At 31.2% G+C, this 25,772-nt stretch overlaps 1 protein-coding gene across 1 annotated transcript; it reads left to right on the top strand.

Moving 5' to 3' along the window:
* Window positions 1–4,136: 4,136 nt before the first annotated feature.
* Window positions 4,137–25,162, top strand: LOC134724744 (protein phosphatase 1 regulatory subunit 7-like). Its single transcript, XM_063587954.1, has 14 exons — window positions 4,137–4,334; window positions 7,769–8,201; window positions 8,567–8,656; window positions 9,949–10,020; window positions 10,691–10,749; window positions 14,081–14,133; window positions 14,987–15,129; window positions 15,822–16,033; window positions 16,646–16,769; window positions 19,019–19,156; window positions 19,925–19,988; window positions 20,921–21,002; window positions 21,814–21,924; window positions 22,895–25,162. Exons 1-14 carry the CDS (start codon window positions 4,219–4,221, stop codon window positions 22,962–22,964), a joined length of 1,767 nt encoding a protein of 588 aa, XP_063444024.1. The 5' UTR covers window positions 4,137–4,218; the 3' UTR covers window positions 22,965–25,162.
* The last annotated feature ends 610 nt before the right edge of the window (window positions 25,163–25,772 follow it).

Raw genomic sequence — 25,772 nt, forward strand, 5'->3', positions numbered from 1 at the left:
ACCAAATCCATTTTAAACATCTGAGCAGTTATATGGCTTGTTCTCGGGTTCTGTTGCTTCTTCGGAATTAACGTGCAACCTTCTAAACGCGTATGAAAAGGGAAAGTTTGCTTCAAAAATTTTCATTAATGAACGGCTTATACAAAAGTCAACCGATATCTTCAAAACAATTAAAAAATTATTATTGCTTACATTTTAAAAAAAGGAAATAAAAGACAAGCAGTGAATGGCTGTTAAGATCAACAAAACATTGAGAGCAGATAACAAAATTGTCGCCTGCTTGTCATAGCCCAGACAAGATAGTTGGTTGCGCAAAAGGCTCTCCAGTTTGAATTAAGTCCTCTTCCAATGTATCTTGCAAACTTTGACGGTACACATGTAATGAAAATTAAAATCTGTCCTGGATGGTCTTTTATAAAAATGGTAATTCCCAATGAAAGCATGTGGATATTTGATGACATGGCAGTTATTCAACCCATTACTAGGATACCAAGCACTTTTTTATTTGGCAATTGTTATTTTAAAAACCATCCTTTAAGTTTCGAAAAGAGGTCCCGCATTGATTTTGTCACTAATTAGTATCCCAAAATATCCATAAAAAAATAAAAAAGCAGGTCCTTGGCAGGGCAAATCATTACGATAAGTTCTAGACCATCACAATCGTGTTCTTTGGAATGGAAGAAATGTTTGTTAGTTGGGGAAAACAAAGTTGCTCTTGTTGAAGTCTTTGTTTCGGAAACGAGTAAATAATCCTATAGATTTACACTTAAATGTATTGGTTTATTTGTATTACATGGAAGTATGTGTCACAAAATAAATGTTGGAAATGAAAAAGCGTAGAATGGTTTTATCTTATAATCAAACAGGAAGAAGCCGATTACAAAATGTTTCTTAATGCAAAAATATGCAGCTGACGAAAGTTACGACTCCAATCTAACAAAACCTTTCTGACATTGATGTGGAAGTATTGGCTTACTATTTTCCCAGTTGCATATCAATTCTAAAATTGTTAGATTGGTGAGAATATTTGTAGAAAACTGCCAGGATTTCACAGCAGTACAGGTTGTGATTCAGTAAGTGTTTTGTCTGGTAAAGTATTCGGCTTTTTGACACGTTATGTGTTTTCGGAAGGTCTATTCCATCGTGGTGAAACCTTTGAAGAGGTTGACGAAGAGTTGGCAAAACACTCGAGAGGTTTTCGTATTCTATATATGGCTACGAAATTAAAAACATCGATGAAATTAAAATAAAGATCAGAACGTTTTGGAATGCAACCAAAACAAATGTATTGTCATCTACTGCCCCCAATAAAAGATGCAATGTTAAAGCACATTAAACAAGCTAACTTTCAGCCGAAGCTTTGGAAATCTGCTCTTAAACACAACACTGGTCTGTTGCTAAACAACTATAGTTGGATAGTTTAGAACGATTTGATCAGTATCAATTGGCTAGACCAATCACCAGCGTTAATTGCTTTAATAATTCTGAAGTGCTGTTCATTTAAAGCTGGTGTGTGTTCAACAAGGTTTATCCTGAACAGATACCTGTATGTTAATGCTCGAAAGCTTGTAGATATAAGGATTATCAAAACGTTGTTATTGCTAGCGATGACGACGAATATGATGGAAATGATGATAATGATAATTCGGTAGATGCAGGTGACCAAACTGATGATGATTCTATGGATTGACCTTCTGCGTGACCTTAAAATGTAGTGATTCGGTTGAAAAAAATTTAAAAAGAGAGATCTAGAAACCCTGACAGTTTTGTGTGTTTTAATATGTAAGTTATTTCATGAATATGATGTATAAATTTGTGCTATAATCGTGCATTTCTAGTTGCATATGTTTGTGTCTGTCGTTGATTCTATGTTTTTGTTTCTTACTTTTAAACATTTTTTTTCAACAGCCTTTACATTGTAGTTACATTATGCTCTATGTTTCAATATAAAAAATATACCATCTTATCAAGAAAATTAGTACTTTTGCTTCTTTTCATTCAAGATCATGAATTTTGGAAATTACCCTCCCCCTTTCTTCTTGGTCCTCTACGATTTAAAAATTAATTGTAAATTAGCCTGGGTTTTAATAAGATATGATTTATTCCATTTAATAAAAAGAATAGTACTTAATTATTGGTTATTTTTACATTTTTCTGCAAATATGTGCAAAACAAAATTTTTGATTTACCCTTAAAAAGGTCCCCTTTTAACCCCTTTTGGACACTTTTTCAAAAGTCTAACACCTCTTAAAATATTCATCATATATTACTCTTTAAATTTATACCAAAAAATTGCGGTATCCTGGGGTGTAACACAGAATTGAAATTTTGCCCTACCAGCTGATGGACTAACAGTGTAAAAATGAACTAACAACGACAACTGCAAGTTGAATTCGGGGCTTTGCTTTTGCGCCAATTGGCATTTCATTTGCGCCAATGATACAGATAAATATAATTAAATAGTATGAAAAAATTACAGACGCGTAAAATAGTGTTATTCCATATGCACTTTTAATAATAGTAATAACTTTATAACACAGTTTTCACGGATTGCATGATTTAACATATTCCTCCGAAATCAGTCATCATAATCACAATGAAAGAACTACTATAGTATATATCACTTATACGTTTTTAATAAGAAACATTTCGTAAGAATGTTAAAACACAGTTCGGTTATAAATTAACAAATTGATAAAACCAGAAAGAAAGTACTATACGCTAGAGATAAACTAATAGTTTTTTTCTGACAATAGACTTGTCAACAGCGGCTGTACATTGGATTACCGATATGTGTGGTAATAAAAACAATATGTTCTATATATAAAATAATGTTGTATGATTGCCAATGAGACAACCATCCACCATGCAAAGTTCATGATGAGGTGGATTAAAACAACCATGGGCCACAGTACGGCCTTCAAAATGAACATCAGGGCCTTTTATAGCTGACTATATGCGGTATGGGCTTTGCTCATTGTTGAAGACCGTACGGTGACCTATAATTGATAATGTTTGTGTCATTTTGGTCTTTTGTGGATAGTTGTCTCATTGGTAATCATACCACATCTTCTTTTTTATATGTTAATTCTTAAACTATATAATTTTGAATCTAAGTGAATCTAAGTGACTCTTAGTGACTCTTAGTGTTATATCTAATCATGCTAAGAAATCGTCGCTAAAAAATCAGGTCGATCTCCTACGGCACCCATTAGTAGTTATAGCTTTGGATTCATTCAACAAATTAATTTATGACCTTCATGTACGTGTCGTTTAGAATACGGCAATATACCAAATGGTCAATATTAATCATCCATGTAATTTGCTCCAGGGGATATTTGCAGAATTCCAATGGAGACAATTTCCGTTGGCATGACTTAATTACCCATGGTGAATACATTGCCAGGCTCTAAAAAAATCTTGTTCACGATGCAGAAATGAATATTTAAACTTGTTCGTTGTATATATATATATGTGTAAAATGGCTCTTGAAAATGTATTTTTTTTGGCGCAAATGAAATATTACCTTGTGGCGCAAATGAAAGATTATATATTGTATCAGAATTGGCGCAAATGCAATGCGCCTGTTGAATTTATATACGTAACTCATCAAAATTACAGGTAGACTACTAAAGGTAAAAAGCGCAAATGTCCGGTCAATTAACTTCAGGTGTATCAAATTTTATAGCGCAAATGTCCATAGTGTTTGTATTGCAAATGTTCTATCGTGTTACAGGTAAATAAGCGCAAACGGCACGTGTCCGTTATCATATAGTCTCCTGCGGTTAATTTCGTAGAACCTGCATGCAATTATATTTCACAGATATTATCATTTTTTTTTTTTTTAGGTAGACACAATTAGAGCAAACATCATGATCATACGTGAAGTCTATGGAATAAGTCTGCAGACCCCAGCCTGAGGGCTTATGCATGAGTTTCAGACAATAACAGAATGTCTTTATCCTGAAAATAATGCCGAATTAAAGTCTACTTGGTACTGACTAAAATATAGAACAGTTTAGTAATCAGATTAAAAAATATAAACGTAATAATGAGTCAATAATTTTTAAATATATAGTATACGGAAAACTGAACGTTTCCATACCGGTATCGGTGAAGAATTTAAAATACAAAATTCCAAAAATGGCTGCCATCATTAGAAACCAATGTAAACATTTTTACCAAAACCCCGTCCTTTTAAGCGAATAATGAATAATAATGGATGGAAAAGTGAAATCCAGAGGAACAACATCCGTACCAAGTTCTGTAGGTCGGCAGATTGGTGTTCTACCTGTTGGCAATCCACCGGTTCGTCCCAGAAAACCTAAATCGAGGTGTGTTACAGATTGAAATAAACAATTAATTTTCCCATAGTCGACAATGGTAGCCTTTTTCGAGATACAGACTTTAGAAAGTTGATTTTTTTAACGAAACCTTGCTAGAATCAAAGAAAAGTTATTAGGACAGTATTTTTTGGTCCCAAAAATATAGGTTCGCGTTGCTTTTCTTAGCGTATTTTGTACTTATCTCCCATGCCTATCAATTTTGGGATCTCACTAATTAGCGACAACAAGCGTCAAGTGTAGGATTTAATAATGTCCCCCAATCAAAAAGTGTCCACTGGACATTATTTCCTAGTAAATACGGTCTTGGGACATTATTAACTTATTTATATGTGTCCCGGACACATTTTTCTATGAAAAATTGTCCTCAGGTATGAAAAAGTGTCCCTGAAAGTGGACATAATTAAATACTATACTTCATTGATAAGATGTCCACCTGGACATTTTTTCACAGGACATTTTTGTCCTCCTGGACTATTTACTTACATGTTCTATAATGTTTGGAATGTAATATTTAGAAGTAATTTAACTAACTGTCTTCTTAACACCAAGATGGCATCCACTTTCATCATGACATAAGAATAAAACAGCACCTAGCTTGTCACAGTGTACCACTAGTTTTTCAACATTTTCTTTTGCCTTCTTGTCATACATAGTACACGTAATTCAGTTCTTCAAATTTAATTTTAAACTTTTTGCATTTCCTTCTTGTAGTTCTTCTTTTATTTAGATTTGTATTATCAGGATATTTCTTATAACTTATATAGTTGTAAATTTCCATCTATTTTTATTTTGTTTATATTAATCAATTTCTAATTAAACTTTCTTATTTTATTAAAATTCTAGCATAATAAAACATTATGATGACCATTGTATTACTTCCCTTGGATGACATAATTTGTTTATAATTATAGTAGAATTTGATAATGTCCACCATGAAATAATGTCCTCTATTTTTTAACATTCTGTAGTCAACATTGTCAAGTGGACACTTTTTCATAGATATTGCTATGATAATCTGTCCATTTAGGGGACAATAATCCATGGCAATGGACATTATTGAATACTTAAATTCTAGGAAATAGTGTCCATGTGGACACAATTTCCCAGGACACTATTTTGCCTTACAAAAAAGCAACAACAAGCGACAAGAAGACTATTAAGCGACAAGAAAACATTTTTTTTTATTAGATATAAAGAAATTTGAATGTAATGTTGTTTTTTTTAAATTTACGATCAGATATGTCTTATTCAAATGTTTTATTATATAGATAGACGAAGAAATGAAACATTTGTGAGGAAGAAAGAGATTGTGAAGTTTATATTAGTATATTGGTAGATGAAGAAATTTACATTTGTGAAGAAGAAAGAGATAAGGGGGGATAGGAGGGGTCCTGATTCTGAAATCCTGGGCTTAAAAACACGAAATCCCGAAATCCCAAATTTAAATAAAGTAAATCCCAAATTATAAGATAAATAATATGTTCTAAAACACAAGGAAAAGTAATATCATAATACAATAATTAAACGTTATACTGGCTGTTATACATTATAGATGATAAAATAAATATGTAAATAATGTTTCTTTTTTTTCTATCAATTTTAACTCTCTTGTCGCTAAAATTATTTTCTTTTGCATATTCTTTTAATATTTATTGCAATAATCAATTTTAATTAAAAAAAATATGTTTTCTTGTCGCTAAACAGTTTCTTGTCGCTTGTTGTCGCTAAAATAATTTTTGTTGACGCTTGTTGTCGCTAAAATTCTTGTTGTCCCTTATTAGTGAGACCGCAATTTTTGCGCTTAAAAATATGTGTCTTGTCCTGGCGTTGAAAAGTCATCTCAGTGCCTTTAGGGCTTCAGAATAATTTTTATTTTGCCTTTTGTATAAAGCAGAGTGCAGGAAGTCTCTAAAAATAAAAAAATTACGGGCGCAAATATCGACCAATCAGGATTAGCCATACTCTTAATTCTGAATACCATGTTATGCTCAAAAAATGGCTGCGCCCATAAAATCTAATGGTGTATTGTAACCTACACATGAAGTTGAACATGATTTTAAAATAATCTTTAAAAGTTTATTTAAAGTGGATAATGAATCAAAAAATATGTTTGATTAACAAACAAACCAATGATTGTGTCAATGAAACATCTATTCAGTAAAGATAAAAAGCCAAAGCTGTAAGAAATAACAGGTGCCAGACATTTTTTGTTTGTTTGTTAGGGTACTTTGTGTGGTCTCATTGGGGGTTCCGATCCCGGATCCAGCTTACTGTTTTGTCAGATTCCCGTATCCCACTTACACTCTGTGAGTAAGCAATTCTCATTTTTTTGGTCATTTCCCGGGTCCCACAAGTCCTCATTTCTTGTTTTAACGACAACAATAATTTGAATTTCACGTGTCACGCTTACAAAAAATCTGCAATCCTGTGTCACGCTTAGACCCCAATGAGACCCACTTTGTGTGATGCCGATGGGGTACACCTTTTTGCAATTTGGAAATCTGTCCATGGACCCAATAATATGTCCCGCTAGAACTATTGATGTGGTACTACAATAATTTTTTCGGCATCAGATATTATGTATTAGGCCAAAAACAATAATACATGTGTGATTTGTATGTCTTTAGAATCTTTACATCTTTGAAACAAATAGCGTAGATAGGTAGGAATGTTTTGTTATTTTTTTTTTTTACATTGAGTCAGTCTATGTGAGGGACACTAATTATAAGGTATAGGGCTAAGGCTATTGTTTATCTTTAAAATAGGGACGGTAGGGTAATTATTACAAATTGGAAACACACATTTTTTCATTTGGACTTGTGGTTGTGTACCATCAAAATTTTATGGGGAACCTTTGTGGTGTCCAGCAATGGCGTACAAATAGCTAGTGTATTGCTTTCCTTCAGTAGTAGATACTAAGCCAGCTGCTGAGTTAAAGAAAAGATTCTTTGAGCTCAGATCAGTTGCTTTTACACAGAGGCAGGATACAATTTAGTTTGTATTTAAAAACATGCCCTGTGGTTGTATTTGGCATGTTTGGAGCCCTTTAAACTAAAAAAAAGTAGGGTTAGTGAGGATTTCTAGCATGGATATATGTTGTTAAAAGTCGTGATGTTAAGATGACTCTTGAAGTGATTTACATTGTAAGTTGGTATAACAAATCTTTGTAAAATTTTGCATTGATAAATTTTTGAAATGGTTAGAAATGAAGGCATTAAAATATTCAGCTTTAAGCTTTCCTGATGAAGGTTATCTAACTAAAGAAAATCGTTCTAGAGACATGACATTATATTATTGTACTATTTTAATTTTGGGATACATCAGTCCCCAATTTAGACTTTTTAGATTTTTACAATCTTAAATAATAAAAACATTTTATTAAAGTTCTTAAAGTTACAGTATAAATATTTAATGTTTTTCAGCAATTCCTTTACTCTCCCTATTACTGATAGTGGAAGAACAAAAATAAGCCCTCCAAGTCCTCACAGTTCAAGAAGTCAGAGACTAAGTTATAGAGGACCAATTACTCAGGATGCTGCTTACAGTCAGGGTTTACAAGAAAATGATATCAAATTTGTCAATGTTCCAAACAGAAAAGTTAGTGCACAAAGACTACCACCTTCCAGTTTAGTACAAAAAGCCAGGCGTCCCCCGCTGAATTCAATTGAAACTGATCTTGACCATGTGGTAGACATCCCAAACAGAAAATTAAGTGGCAGTAAACGTCCCTCATCTGGATCTGCTAAAAGACGCAGTCGTCCTTCATCAGGCAATCAACAGACAGATGCACCGAAAGAACTTGATGATGATGATGAAATATCTCATAAGTTTAAGACTATATCTGAGCATGAAATTGTAAGTGATTCCATCAAATGTGTTTAAAGCACTATATGATAATATATTCTTGGGATCAGTTTACTACCATACTAATCTGCCCTTCAACAAAAGGGAAATTTCAATTTGAATGCTACATTTTGTATATTTTGAGCAGAATATACATGCACACAGAAGTTATACATTTAGTGTTTATATAATAAACGGTGCATTTTTTTTCAGAATTATTTGTTCTCAAATTGTATATAATTGAACTTAAATTAAATTTCTAAAAGTTAACATTATACTTGGGTTTTGAACTCTTTATAATATTTATAAAGAGGTAAAGTATCTAAGCTTGTCACCATTGAAGCAATTTAAGTATCAACTGATTTGAAATGTTGTAGCTTGAAGCCAACCATGAGAGAGATCCAGAGAAGATATATGAGATAAACCTGTATGCTGCTGACCTGACAAAGATCAACAATTTACAAAGAGTAAGGCCTAACATTCTTTTTACACTTATAATTACATCTTTTTCAGTATAATGTATTAAAAACATATATATGGAGGGGAGACAATGCAATAACATTAAATTGACACTGGTAAGTTTATATATAATTTAATCCCATCCTTCTTAAAGATGTTTGCTCCTCTTGTTTTATTATTCTTGCCAGATAATCAGAATCCTCTGGTTTTTATCAAGTTATACCATAAACAAAATTGTCCTATAACACCTAATTTTTCTTTTTCCTGCAACTTTTGTAGAGATAAAGATAAGATATAGTGATCCGACATTCTGTCAGTGTTGTCGCTATCTGCAAATATTCACTCTGTGGTTAAAGTTTTTGAAATTTTAATAACTTTCTTAAAATATCCTGGATTTCTACCAGACTTGACAGAAGCTTGTTAGTATGATCATAAGATAGTATCCAGAAGTAGATTTTGTAAAAAATAAATCCTGTTTATCCGTATTTTACTTATAAATGGACTTAGTTTTTCTGCCAGTTAACATTTAATACATGTACATTCACTCTGTGGTTAAAGTTTTTAAAACAAATTTAATAACTTTCTTAAACTATTTTGGATTTGTACCAAAATTGGACAGAAGCTTGTTTTTTTTTGTTTTTTTATCAAATAAAATTGAGAAAGGAAATGGTGAATATGTCAAAGCGACAACCACCCGACCATAGAGCAGACAACATCCCAAGGCAACCAATGGGTCTTCAATGTAGCGAGAATTCCCGCACCTGTAGGTGTCCTTCAGCTGGCCCCTTAAAATATGCATAATAGTACAGTGATAATGGACGTCATACTAAACTCCAGTATCCAGAAGGAAATGTAGTAAAAAAATTGATTTCTGTTTAACTTTTCCATACCACACTAGTCTTATAAATGGACTTAGTTTTTCTTTCATTTAATAGTACATACAGTCTGCAGTTAATGTTTTAAAAATATTTATTAGATTCATAAAGAAGACGAGACACTGGGTTCTGTGAAACCCTTAGGAATTTTATTACATATAGATTAAAAAGCCATATTGGAAAATCTTATTTAATCTATATACTATCAATGTATTAGTTGTTTAAAAAGCTTATTACTTGAAACAGAATAGCAAACAACCTATATTCTTATCAGTTTGAACCACAAACATGTCAGTTGAAAAATGAATATGTACTTATTCTTGATAAAGTTGATAGTCTTGAAACTTCATATTGATAATAGCAAGTTTTATATTATTTGATTCTTAATATTTACATCATTTTATTCTTATTCTCATTTTTTTCAGTTTAAGAAATTGAGAGTGCTTGATTTATCCTGCAATTATATTGAAAGAATTGAAAACCTAAGTGAAAATGTGGTAAGATGTGTATGATATATTAGTCTCTCATGGATTTGATTAACCCCCCCCCCCCCTCCCCCTGTCAAATGGTTGGAAAATACTTCAATGGAGAGGACATGCTGTTTCTTTAGTTATTTATACATACAAATTGAAAAGAAGTTAATGCAATAATTATTTAGATAAGAATACTAAATATATCATTTGCTTTTGCAGTTTCATAAGTTGAAATTTCAATAAAGTTTACCAAAAACTAATACATCAAAACCAAGAAGAAGAGAAAACATACAGCAAAACAAGACGAAAAAGTAAAAAAAATGGAATTTACTGGACGTTGTAAACCTACGTCATAGATATTGCCTTGGAAAATCTATATTTGGGTACACGGACGCTGTTCCAAATCTTATATTTACCTCTCGTGAGTTTTTGCTGCAGTGAATATAATGTTTTATCAAAAAGAATTTCCTATGCTTTTAGCCAATGAGGAAACAGAAAATTTAAAGTCATATAATAAAAGATTATATCATTTACAGATCATATTTGGAGTATCTAGTATTTTTTGCTCTTTTTCTCATATTTGTCTTAGTGAAATCTAAAAATTGAACAGTTTTAGTCAAGTTAGTGCCGATTCAAGGCATCAGAATTATACAATGTATAATATATAGATAAAAGTGGGTGTTTTTTTTTGCAGGATATCAGAGAGCTAAAAATGTATGGAAATAGGATACACCAGTTGGAAAATCTATATAGGTTTGTATTCAAAATACTTTATAACATCCTACTTAGGAGTCATCCATAATTGTCAACCATTTTCCAAAGTGTACAAAACATACACTTTTTCAGAACCCCCTTCCTCCGTCAAAAAGTGTACATCAACCATTTTCATATTTCAAGACAAGTATAAATTATTCTTTCTATTACAGTTTGGTTTAATATAGAAATTTACATTGCAAAATAAACTGAAACATATTTGACTTTTATTTGATGATTAAAAAAAAGTGTACAGTAAAAATGTTGATTTTTAACCCCCTCCCCCCCAAGTGTACATTTTGTACACTTTGGAAAATGGTTGACAATTATGGATGACCCCTTATGTCATTATAAATTAATATTGTCATAAAATATGTGGAATCAATAGTCTCATTGTCAATTGACCCTGTAATTAGCTTTTTGGTTATCTCTCTAATGAGGGACAGTAATTTCTACTTAAAATGGAGAGCTAGCAGAAAGAGCAAATTTACCTGTGTATAATCTTTAAAGTTTTCAAATCTTTTAATAACATTAATTTGTTGTTCAGCTGAATACTTTTGACAGCAGAATTTATTTCTCATGAGAAATAGTTAAAAAGCTGATACATCACTTTCAATTCATCATACTTTGCATTTTGTTCAGTATAGAACCAGTCTACGATTGACAAAGGGAAGTAGATTGTTTTAAAAGTGTGTAATAACAGAATCAAATCAGTAAAAGGCAAATGGATTATTCATGCATACAGTGATTTTCCAAAATTATTCTTAAAATTTTAGTTATCTCCCGTTTTGGTGATCAATGGAGATTATCCATTTAGCAGTTATAAGAAAGTATTGGACAGTGAATATGCTCAAATTTACCAGAAACTACATACATGTGGTTTTTTTTTAATTCTACATTTGCACTTGTAATCATAAAGTGAATTGAAACAATTTTCTAGAATGCTATAAAAATTTATACACAAAAACATGCTTTATTTTTATACAACCGCAAAAATTTTAATTTTTCGTCGTACATTTGTATATTGCTATCATATTGGAGTCGTTGTCGTCCGAATATTTTAGTTTTTGCACTCTAACTTTAGTAAAAGTGAATAGAAATTTATGAAATTTTAACACAAGGTTTATGACCAAAAAAGGAAGGTTGGGATTGATTTTGGAAGTTTTGATCCCAACATTTTAGGAATAAGGCCTAAAAAAAAAGATATGTGTTTCCGGTAACATCATTTTGAAAAATAGGGTCGGTAGGTTGGAAGATCCAATAAAAAAGTTAGGGTCAGGGCTAATAAACAGGGTCGGTCGGGTTACCGGAAACACAGATCTTTTTTTTCTCGGCTTAAGGGGCCAAAAAGGGCCCAAATAAGCATTTTCTCGGTTATCGCACAATAACTTAAGTTTAAGTAAATAGAAATCTATGAAATTTTGAATCAAGGTTTATGACTACAATAGGAAGGTTGGGATTGAGTTTCGGAGTTTTGGTTCTAACAGTTTAGGAATTAGGGGTTAAAAAAGGGCCTAAATAAGCATTGTTTTTGGTTCAATGACTTTAGTTTAAGTAAATAGAAATTAATTGGAGTTATCTTTCTTTGTATATAATAGTAGTTGAATCAACTTTAATCATTGTTTTATACAATATACAATGTATTATCATTTTTACCAGCTGATAAATTAAAACAATCTTTACCATTCAGTGATAAGATGTTCTTTTTACTACATTTTTATATTGTATGATGTATTTAAATGAGCAGTTATTGTCAAAAAGGGCCCAAATAAGCATTATTCTTGGTTTTTGCACAATAAGATAGTATAAGTAAATAGAAAACAATGAAATTTAAACACAAGGTTTATGAACACAAAAGGAAGGTTGGGATTGATTTTGGGAGTTGAGATCCCAACAGTTTCAGAATTAGGGGCCAAAAAGGGCCGAAATAAGCATTTTTCTTGGTTTTTGCACCATAACTTTAGTATAAGTAAATATAAATCTATGAAATTTAAATACAAGATTTATGACTGTAAAAGGAAGGTCAAGATTGATTTTTGGAGTTTTGGTCCCAACAGTTTGGGAATAAGGGGCCCAAAGGGTAAAAAAATAAACTTTATTTGATTTCATAAAAAAATGAATAATTGGGGTTCTTTGATATGTCAAATCCAACTGTGTATGTAGATTCTCAATTTTTGGTCCCGTTTTCAAAATTGGTCTATATTAAGGTCCAAAGGGTCCAAAATTAAACTTAGTTTGATTTTAACAAAAAATGAATCCTTGGGGTTCTTTGATATGCTGAATCTAAAAATGTACTTAGATTTTTGATTATTTACCCAGTTTTCAAGTTGGTCCAGATCGGGGTCCAAAATTAAACTTTGTTTGATTTCCTCAAAAATTGATTATTTGGGGTTCTTTGATATGCCAAATCTAACTGTGTTAGTAGATTCTTAATGTTTGGTCCCGTTTTCAAATTGTTCTTCATTAAGGTCCAAAGGTTCCAAAATTAAAGTAAGTTTGGTTTAAACAAAAATTGAATTCTTGGGCCTCTTTGATATGCTGTATCTTAACATGTACTTAGATTTCTGATTATGGGCCCAGTTTTCAAGTTGGTCCAAATCAGGATTCAAAATTATTATATTAAGTATTGTGCAATAACAAGAAATTTTCAATTGCCCAGTATTCAGCAATAGCATGAAATTTTCAATTGCACAGAATAGTTCAATAGCAAGAAATCTTCAATTGAAAGTATTGCGCAATAGCAAGAAATATCTAATTGCACAATATTGTGCAATAGCAATCAATTTTCAATTGGAGTTATCTTTCTTTGTCCAGAACAGATATTTGTGCAATAGAAAGATATTTTCAATATTCTTTGAAAATTTGAGTTATCTTTCTTTGTCCATTTTTCTCATTTCAGATTTCATAAATAAATAGAAAATCTCTTTAAACATTTTTTGAGAGGGTTAATATTCAACAGCATTGTGAATTGCTCATAGGCAATTTTTTTTAAAGTTCATTAGACCACATTCATTCTGTGTCAGAAACCTATGCTGTGTCAACTATTAATCACAATCCAAATTTAGAGCTGAATCCAGCTTGAATGTTGTGTCCATACTTTCCCCAACCGTTCAGGGTTCAACCTCTGCGGTCGTATAAAGCTGCCCTGCAGAGCATCTGGTTTATCCATTTATCAAAAAAAAAAACACACAAAAAGAGACAAAATCAATATTATCAGTACATTCTGAAGAGACAAGACTGTAATACAAAAATCTGGCGTAGAAAATCGAACTGTTTATAAAACAACAATAAAGGGTTTATACATGTATTAGTTTTGTTTCATCTTTTACAGTTTGAAGGAGTTGAGCAATTTACAGTTACAACACAATAAGATTAAAACTATAGGTGAGAATTAATTTAGTTTTAGTACACAAAAACTTTCACAGAGGAAATAAGATTTTTTTATGTATCTTTTTCATCATTTTTTATTCAAATTATTTTAAGGGTTAATTTTGGCATGTCATAGGCATTGTTATATACTACAGTATACATTTTTATCCGTTTCTCTACCTGAACCTCATATCAGAATTCAATGAAACTTATAATGTCATTGTGCACCTTCTATTTTGTTTTGAATCTTGATTATTTATTTTTTTCAATTAGCAAATCATGGACAAGTTTGCCTCTATTGTAGCAGGTTAAAGATAATTTTTGTGATAGATTGTTCTAAAAATGCTGTAATTCACTATGTATAAATGGTTGAATCTCTTTGTTTAGGATGTTGTAAATCAGCGACAATGTTTTGATGTATGTTTATGAAAATATTTCCCATAATGCTTCAGATTTAGAAGTATCATTTGATTGATAACATAACAAAAATATTTGAAATTAAAGTCTAAACTTTAAGAAGTTTTTTTTTTTTTACATACGAATAAGGTGTAACAAATAGCCTTCTACTTTCTGAAAAGTGAACATTTAAGCTTCACCTGCATAGTCAATATTATATCCATCATAAGGGGCCGATAAATAGCTGACCAGTGTTAAGAGAGAGCCATATCTCTTGCACATTAAAGACACCCTTGTAGTTATTGAAAAAGAGCAGGCGTATGCCACTACAAGGCAGCACTCGCACCCACAAAGAGGAAAGGGATTAATATAAGTTGCAAAACTTGTTTCCCAATCCACTATACATAAATATGTTTAAACTAATAATTAAGTATTTTGAAGCAATGCAATAAAGAATTTTAAACTTTTGTAGGAAAAAGTTTGAGTGGGTGTACAAAGATAAGGACATTGAACCTGAGCTCTAATCACTTGATGAGGATAGAATCTCCAGAACTGTCGTGTTGTTCACATCTCACTGTCCTTGACCTTAGTAGTAATATGTTAGATAACTTTTCTGTGAGTATGAATTAATGTAAGGAATACTGTCTGAACATACCATACAGACTAAAGATTTTTTGTGATTATGGTGGTTTGGTTCTTTGAATATAAGTTTACAAAATAAAATCATTGTTCTATGCAATATGAAATAAAAAGATTTAGTATGATTGCCGTTGAGACAAGTTTCCAACAGAGTTCAAATAAAGCATATTGAGGCAGTTAAAGGTCACTTTACTGCCTTCAAAATTGAGCAAAAACAATATGGTATTGTCAGCCATAAAAAGATTGACTCAACAAAATGTGAAACAATTCAAACTCAAATATAACGATCACCTGATTTATGACAAAACAATTGCTATGAAAAACAATTATGACAGACAGCAGCCATCCAGAAACACTGAATTACAGACTTCTTTCTTTGAAGAGAAACATATAAAATGTAACTAGGTTAACTTGTTTGAGAGCCCTCAATTCTCTCCTAACATTAGATAGTGTACACCAAAACATAAGAACAAACTAAAATTCAGCTTGAAATGGTTTCATTCAACAAACGCACAAAAGCAACTAAAACCAAGACAAAATTTCAATCTTAGAGATTTAATGGTGACGGAAAGGTAGTTTAATGCCAATAGCACAACTTATAGATAAATCTTGTTCTCCCAGACTAACTGGTCAGTTTTAATATTATTTTAATGTTTTTTCTCTTTCAGTTTGTAAACTACTTACCAAATTTAGAAGAATTAAATGCAAGTAATAATCGTTTGCGGACTGTGGATTTTAATCGGTGTAAAAAACTACAAGATATAGACTTGTCAGGAAATGATTTAAAAGATATAAATGGACTTAAAGGAATGGGGAACTTACAGATACTTAATATTTCTAATAATAGAATTACAACAATTAAACCGGTTGGAAAACTTAAGTAAGTAATTTTAAATAGAAGCACCAACATTCAGAAAAGGTTTTGGTTATTAGTTTTCCTTATTATCTTGTCTCAAATTGATATTGTTTCCTTTAAAGGATGATGTATATTTAATTGATTGGTTGATAACTGTTTTCTGAATATCTGATGACAGATTATTTCATGCATATTTAGGCAGAGACAACAAATTAAAATTGTATGATTTAAATGTATTATCTGTATTTAGCTGAAATATATGTGAAGTAGGAGACAGTCAATGGAATATAACAACATATTGGAATAGAAGATTTTAATTTTAGCCTTTCAACACGTCACTTAAGCCATTTAAGGACTCTGTCTGAAGAGTTGATGCAGTGGAGGATTCAACTGTGAAGGATTGGGAGTGTTTCCCCTGGGTCATGACATCGCACGACATGGCATTGAAAATATATACAATTTGAAATTTTAAGCAGTTGTAAACTAAACTTCACATTAACAATTATTTCAATTCCTGAAAAAGCACAAAAAGGGTACTCTTGAAAAAAATATATGATACATTATCATAATAAAAAAACACAATAAGTTGTAGAAAACAAGGCAAGCATAGATTTCACTATTGTTTTACAATTTCAGGTTATTAACAGAGTTATATGCTGCAGACAACCACATATCTGAGTTATCATATATACCACCTTCTTTTCCTGTGTTAGAAATTTTAAATATTAGCAGAAATAATATTTCTTCGTTTGAAGAAGTGGTGAGTACTCTTCTTCTTTTAAAATTTTGCAGATACTACTGTATAAATTCTAACCAATGTAATAAACATTAGTTTTCTGCACATTGAAGCACATGTCACATAAAAGCAACCACATGAAACTGAGCAGCAAGTATTTAGAACTAATGGCCTAAGATCACAATTAATTCCCTTTGTTCGTGGTCTAGGAATATAGTTCCTAATTATTATATGGGGTATTTCTTCCTAGGTAATATGTCTACTGTTATCTTTAAAATGTTTACTATTTAAGTGGTCCTCACAGCTGCATATATATTGAAATAAGTAAAACATGTGGAAAAAAATTATTGTTGAAAGTGAAAGTAGTGATTTGACCAAAATGAAAGTAGGGTAGAAATTAGCCTTCGTCATTTATTCAAGATTCAAATCCTACCATTGGCATGTCAAAACGGCTCTCAAAAGAAAAAGCACTTATGGATTGTCCTGGGACAAGCATATTTAATTGGAATAATAATGGTCTTTAAGAAGTTAAATTTATTTCATGTTTGTGGCGGTGCAAATTTTTTAATTCACTTTGACTTTAATAAAAAAATGCATTGTAGCCAAGGGGGAGAATAATTGTGTTCTGAGGCCTAATGTTAAGGTGGTACCTAACACTACAGGGAAATAACTCTATAAAACCAGCTAAATGTTTTAATTACATCGTGTTGTTAAGGGAATTTTAAGCTTCTCAATGATCAAAATTAGTGTTTGTCAAACTGCTATATAACCAGTGTAATTTTTCTGATAAATTGGTTGGTTCAAATTTTTTGAAATTTTTATATTTTTGTCAAAGGGTCAAAGTAAATACATACTTAAAATTTTATGAAAATTAAACTAGCCAAATTAACTTTAGTGAAAGTGTTGGGTACCACCTTAAGTAGATAGCAGTTCTAAAAGTAATCATCATTACATTACACATTGACATTGCGTTTATCATTCAGAAGAATTGTTTTATTACAATCTGGCTATTACTTGGATATTTGTGAAAATAAAGCATATTTTGTACTAGACCAATTAAATAAGCAGGATTTTAAACATTCTATATAAAAAGAAGATGTGGTATGATTGCAAATGAGACATCTTTGCACAAGATACCAAAATGACACAGAAATTAACAACTATTGGTCACCCTACGACCTTCAACAGTGAGCAAAGCCAATACCACATAGTAAGCTATAAAAGGTCCCAAAATGACAATGTAAAACAATTCAAAAGAGAAAACTAACGGCCTAATTTATTTATAAAAAATGAAAAAAAAAAAATATGTAACACATAAACAAAGATAACCATGCACTGAATCACAGGCTCCTGACTTGGGACAGGCACATACATAGAGAATGTGGTGGGGTTAAACATGTCAGTGGGATCCCAACCCCCCCCCCCTAACCTGGGACAGTGGTATAACAGTACTACATACAAATGACATAAGAACAAACTATAAAAATCATTTGAAAACGGCTTAACTCATCACTGATCAGATAGATAAAAATACAAGTGGATGTGGACGGGTACTTGTACATCCCAACAACAAAAAGACACTAGGTATAGATCTGAGGGTATTGCAGTTAACTGACAGCTAGTTCGAAGCCTCTAACAAATAATAAAAAAATCATGCATCCAATCTCACTGCAGGTAAAAGTCAGTAAGAAGATATGTCACCCTACATAAACTCACGTTTCTGAAACTAGTCCAAGCAGCCTTTACTAATCTTTACTTTGCACCTAAATACTGAGTGTGATGGGGGAGAAGCAGCTAATAACACGGTTAATGACTTAGGTTTTATCTGGTATAAAGGATGGAATCCATTAGCTCTTATGCTAGCAGAGAACAGAATAGCAAGAAAGATTATGCTAAATTACTGTGGATTCGTTTATTTACTTCGTCACCAATTTTTGTGGGTTGCAAAAATTACATTCTTGAGGATATTTGATTACGAGGTTTCGGCAAAGTCTGCATAATATTCCTTAAAGATATTTGTAATTTGTTTAGCATTAAAATTAGTGGTTCCCCTAATCCTATAAAATCCACGAAATATTGGTTTCCAACAAATATTAATGAATCCACATGGTTTCCAACAAATAATAATGAATCCACAGTGTTCAAGTCAAACAATCTCATTAGAAGTCATCTCGTCATTCCCAGATTGAAGTATACTTGATACTTGACTGCAATTTTAGTTTTACCTCTGTTTATTACATTGATATCAATGTTATTTATATTCTTTATTTCAGTGCTCCTTGAACAGTTTAGAAGAATTATCAGAATTATTTATATCTGGAAATCCGTTCTCCAACGATGATGATGGCATTCATATATCATATATGTCAGATATTCAGGCAGAATTTTCTAATCTGGATATTCTGGATGGGGTAGGTTATGAATTTTGTTAGTTATAGATTATCTTTGATCATCTCAACAAGATTGATTTTCTCGCTTGAGCCTGTACAGCCTAATTAAGAAAAGCAATGGAGTTGAGATGACCAATGATAATATGTTTATGATATAAATTATCACTATTTTACATATGACAAGGTTGACAAATTTTTTGACAATGCCATGAACACCCTTAGTTTCTAGCATAACATAACTTTTCATATGACTGTATTGTGCTGAGAAAGGAAATTATCAGTTCATAAGATCAAAGGAAAATTTCGTAAAATAGAGATAATAAATCATATTCTTTTAAAACAGATTCAGTTTTATTCTAACAATGAAACATAACATAATTTCGTATTTGGAGTTTTACAAATGTTGTTCATGAATCATTTTGCTGCATTGTTAATATCATCACCATGCAGTAAAACAAATGCTCTAATATACATGGTGAATAATGGGATTTATTTTTAAATCCAAACTTGCTAAAAATTAGATAAGATATTTTTTTTTATTTCATTAATTAGCACCTAGAAATAAAAAGTATTTAAAAAGTTTGGTAAATGAACTTACTTGAAAAGTTGAAAGTTCTGTAAGTTAGAAAACTATTAAACTCTAGCTCACCTAGTACAATGGAGAAAGTGATCTATGGTCACCAATATGCATTTATTTGTCAATGTATGAAATAGACTATGTTAATATTTTGTTTGTTTACTGTTGATCATTTGATGCTGATTTTTTTACATGCTTGCCATTATTTTTAGGCACATCTGAAAAGAGCTGCTCATAGAGGTGCTCCATTGATGAGGCCAATGACTGCTTCAACTAGTAAGTTTTAACCATAGCTCACATCTCTAGTTATCGGTATATAATATTCTAACACAATAAATTGGTAAAACAGGGACATGGTCTGAATGTATACGAGACAACAATAATCTGATTAAGATACCTTGTCTGACTGAGATTCAATGAAAAGTACACCAAAGATCTGACAAGACTGACTTACTTTTTATTCTGGTAACTATCACACCAGCTAATGAAGAAGGTCGTAAAGGGGGAACCTGCACGGAAGAAAGCGAAATAAAATTGCCATTTCATGATGAACTAACAATTAAAAAATTCTTGTATGTTGATCTCTTTACCGATTTCGGGAAACAAGGCGAATAAAAAACCTTTTTCATGACTGCACGTGAAATAAAAATGGCAAAACATGTTAGATGAAAATAACCTTTTACCACCCTCAATGAAATGTCAGCCTTCATATTTTTATTGGTGTGTATCATGACAAATCAGTTGATCCTACAGACCTTTGAAACAGAATATAGAACAGAGTTGTGTCAGATTCTTGTAAGTGAAGCATGGACACAGGGGCTGTATTTTAATAAGATTGTTCCCTAATAAAATAGGAATGATGTACTGGGATAACACTCTCGTTTCTAATATGTATTGATGATTCATGTACAAGTACTCACAACAAGTATGGCATTTGTGTAACTACTTACAGTTTACATCAATTCATAAAAAAATCTTTGAAATATACTCAGTTAAATAAAAAAAGTACAGGCTGTGAGACAGTGCTCAATCTAATAAAACTGAATCCATCATTGAAACTCTCTTTCAACTGCATGCAGTCAATAGTTCAAGCAACACAGATTCTAGAGTCAACTGGCACAGATTTCCAAATAGCGATACAAAGTATTGTAAAATTAATTGTCTTCATGTTTTGGTCTTTTTTTAACTTGAAATATTTGCTTTTACAGTAATAACAGTAAGGCAGGTAGAAACACAGATGAAACAAATGGACAGTGATATGAAATCTATAGAAAATGATTTTATGGAAAGGTAATATGGACACTAATATCTATCAACACTTTCTCAATATACACCAAGGTGCACTTTAGGCCAACTTTATCATAAAATTAACAAAATAGTCATAATTTAGTTCTTAAATTGTAGTTTTTCAAGAGCCTTACTACTATATTAAACAAATCTCTTCAATAGAGTACATTCAAAGTCAGCACATTATTGGTGTATTGTAAAAAAAACAATGAGTGTGTGCATTCTCAAACTGGAAAGCTTGAGGAAACCTTTGGCCACCATCTAGGAATGTAAATGTTTTGTAGCCAAAAGTTGCCAAAAATGACATTGAATCACTAGGCCTATAGACAAAAAAACTTTCTGGATCTTGTCCTTTTAAATGTAATTTGTAAAAAAAAGTTATTTTTTATTTAATCATTATGTCACAACTATTTCTACATGAAGTTTGTAGTATGGGACCTTTCCCTTTTACACATAACAACTTGCAATGACTATGTTATACACTATTTTAACAGTGTGACATGGAAAGAAACATTTACACAGCAATGACAAACTTTCCACTTGTATGGAAGTACAATATGTCAGTGGATCTTAGATAAACACAAATACCTTTTATTTTAATATTAAAATTTAAACTTCAAGTGTACAGATGATTTTGCTCACAAATATAAAAAAAGCAGAAATGACTATTCCTGAAATCAATTGTAATCACCATATTTAAAAAAGGACAAATAAAGAAATTTTTATAGTCAATTCTACACTATAAACAGAAATCTGCTAAAAGACCCAGTACACTTGTCATACAACAATAATAAATCCACTTGTTTTATTTCAGAATGGAACAGCTGAAGTCCACATTAGACAAATTACCATCACAACCTTCAGATTCTAGCAGATCACCTAAAAACAATGTATCACAGTCTATACACTTTACTAAAACATCAAGGTACTATATTTAGTCTCAGCCTGCCATAATAGTAGCCACTAAGTTTTCTGATGGGTGCATCTGTTCAATAGCAGGTTAAAGTTTTGGTGTAAAGAAGGTTAAGGTTGCATTTTAATATATAGTACATATATATGGCAAATATTTCATGCAAGTTCTAGATGAGAACAATTTAAAAATACATACTAAATGTAGGTTCTAAAATAGGGGCTGATGTCAAGTTAGCTCCACCGGTACCTAATTTGTTGCCACCTGCGTACCCCTCAAAGAGATGTTGCAAAGGTTCATAACACGCAGAGAGTGGCAATATAGAAGTGATAATTATCATAGCATATCACACATTCTTATATGACGTCCTTATTACGCTTTGTTAACAAAGCCGTGTTCTAATGAGCACGAAAAATACACATGCGCATGTACTTTTAATATTAACATTATTTCCATCGTTATCCTTTTAAATATTTGCATTTAAGAAGCTAATATAAACTTTTATTACATATTTTTATCAAACAACATATATTTACCCTGCTCGTAGTTTTTAAACTTATCAAATATGAAATGTAATATACAGACTCCTCAGAGAGGAAACGGGAACAGCCAAACATTCTTACGGTATTTTCGTATGCTCTTCGACCTATAAATATATTGTATTTGTCATGTTAGAATCGAAATAATTCCTTCATGTCATGCTCTATGCTCATTTTCACATGGGTAGGCATTATATTTGACCACATTTTACACCTTGCTAACACTCAGTGTAAAATATCGACAAATATAATGCCTACCCATGTTAAAATGAGCATAGAGCATGACATGAAGGAATTATTTCTTAAACAAGATAGTACTCAAACCATTGAATGGAAAAAAAAGGAACTTGACAGTTTGAAAAAAATGCTCAATAAAACTATTGTTGCTAATATGATCTAATAACTTTTGTAAATTGATAATTGAATGTATGTTGGGTTTTTTCCAGTCATTCCAGAATTAGAGATGCTTTAAAATTTGCTGCTGAAGGCCTTGATGGTGAAAGTACAGAAAACTGACCAAAGTTTTATTGCTAGTGCTTCAGATTAGCCAGTGCAGGTGTTAAACAATTAAAACTGTTGTGTGTATAACTCTTACCAAGAAAGTGTAACTGCCACTTTCATTTGGTTCACTCGGGGGTTTTCAGCATAGACTCCATAAAAAAGGTTGTGATGCAGATATACAGGTCAACTGCTATCAAAGACTCATTAAAAGTGTGTTATATAGGACATGATATTTTCAAATATAATTTATATGATATTATTCAGTCCTATCAGTTACATCTATGTATAAAATGATGTTTTTTTGCCAAGACAGTCTTCTAAAATCCCAATTTATGCTGGTTTTTTATTTCACTTTTGTTGTGCAAAATACTTTCATGTGTGAAGCTTCATGTAGTTCCATTTTTATGGATGCACTGTTCCTGACAAAGAAGGGAAAAGAAAACTGCCATTTTCTATGGAAAAGTATTCAAATAGTTTAGATTTTTTTGTCTGCAAAAAATATGAACCTATGAATTTTAATTAACAGAACTTAGAAAAAAAATCACTACAAAATATGTACAAACTAGTATACTTGTCAAGGGACTATGCATAGTAAATGAAGGAAATGTGATAGTGGTTTTTTAAACAGTCCTCCTAAAATTTAATCGATATCTTCACAGTTCAACTTCCTGATAACGATCAATAATTAATTCTACATTCTGATATTCAGAATATAAAATGTTTGCACATTTATTTAATATGTCATCTTGAAAAGATTGTTGTACATTCTTTTCTATTCACTCATATATATTTATTAATTTATTTTTGTATACAAGATGTATATTTACTGTTGCATTTGAAATAATTATAAATTTTGAAAAATTATTTATATGGGTTAAGTTTATATTTGTAGTGTGGAAATATTATTTATATCAAAAATATAATAATACAAATGTACTTAACAAATGCATAATTTTTTTATGAAAAACCAAAGTTATAACTTAATGTTTAGTGTTTATGTAAAAGTATTCAATTCACTGCCTTCTTATTTATATCCAACACAATATAATTTCAGTATTAGACCCCGTTCACACTAGGACATTTTTATCAATTTAAACTAGACCAGTTCACTTTATATCAATTTAAGGGGTAATGTGAACACTTTGAATCGATCTTCAATCGGTCTAAACTAAAACACCAAAAGAGGTAGTTTAGTTTGAATCGATCTAAAATAAACCGATCTTACTTTAAATGTGAACGCAGAGATCGGTTTAAACTTGTACGATTAAATCGAAATAACTTATGTGCATGTGTAGCGGTAAAACTTTCTCAGTTGGAAATCTTCTTGTATCAAAATATTTAATTCTTAGCTGATTTATACTGATGGTTTAATAGCCAATGCTTGTGGTTTGCTTGTCTCATATTTCCATTGGTCAAAATACTATTACAACCTTTTAAATTTCCCTGTTCGTTACTGGTTCTGCATCACAATTTGGTTGACAGATATGATGCATCTTTGTCCAAATTTGCTAGAGATTTGTTTAAGTCTTATATTCTTTGAATACTAGAATAGTCATCTGATCTATATTTCACTAGTCATTTAATCATAATTTTAACAGGGTTGGTAGGGGTTATCATACATAGCAAGACACACCTACATGTTTGAAGTTCATGGTATTTCCACAGTTATAGTATTGTTCACATTCATTTATTTCTTCTAAAGGGATTTTATGATATTTAAACATGGGTAAACTACTATGACCTCTAATCTGACAAGAACAATGTATAATAATAATAATAATTATATTAATAATTCTTTATCTAAAGAGGGTTACTCTGTTAGCTATTCCACTAATCTTCCCATATACAAGGAAATGTTTTTTCTACCATAACTACCAGTATAAAAAAATCACTGATTCTTTATATTTTTGGAAAATATTTTTAAGACAGATTTCACCTCTTTTTCTAGTGCAATGTGATTTTACAAGTAGTGCTTTTACAGTAATTTGAGTTACAAGTGATGTTATAATTTCAATTTACATGTTATATACATGTAGTACATGTTAGTGGAATTAGCATCATTCTAGAATAGCCTGTCATGTTTAATTTCATTCCTGTTCCATAGATTTTGATACATGTATGACATGTTTTGTTTGTGCTATTATTGTGTATTTTGTTGATTGTAAATGAACATTGCTGTATAATTTAGAGAATAAATAACAGTTTTTAATTTCTTTTGATTTTCATTATACATTGTATTGATTGTAAGAAAGCATGATTAATCTTGAGTGAACTACTAACTTATTACACATTTTGCAGTGTCCAATCAAAGTTTTTTTTTATGAAATACCAAAAGCAGTCTTTTCTTTTGTCAGTAAAATCATGAGTTATCTACCCTTTTCAACAGTATGTTTTATTATTCACAGTATGAAGAAATTTTTTGCTTTTGAGAATTTTCTCTTTATTTCTGAGTAGTTATAATAGTAATAATTTTGGTTCATAAAATATAGATTGACTAGATAGAGACAAACTGGTTCTAGCAGTGTGGTGAGAGTTTTTTTGCTCCATGTTGAAGTCTGTGACCGAGTTAAGAACAGCTGTTTTGTTGTGCATATACTGATTGTGTGTCATGGATGGTTTCCCATACCTTTTTTTTTTTAAATAAGTCTTAAACATTTTTCAATTTATCATTTTGGTCTCTTGTGGACAGTTGTCTCATTGGCAATCATACAACATCTTCTTTTTTTTATATTTTGTGTTTCATTATTAAGAGATACATAATTATAATACCTTCCAAAAGCCAACTGGATAAATTAGCTGACCAAGCTTTTGATCGTCTGTTTT

The sequence above is a fragment of the Mytilus trossulus genome, chromosome 7 (genome assembly GCF_036588685.1).
Source record: "Mytilus trossulus isolate FHL-02 chromosome 7, PNRI_Mtr1.1.1.hap1, whole genome shotgun sequence".
NCBI classification, from domain to species: domain Eukaryota; kingdom Metazoa; phylum Mollusca; class Bivalvia; order Mytilida; family Mytilidae; genus Mytilus; species Mytilus trossulus.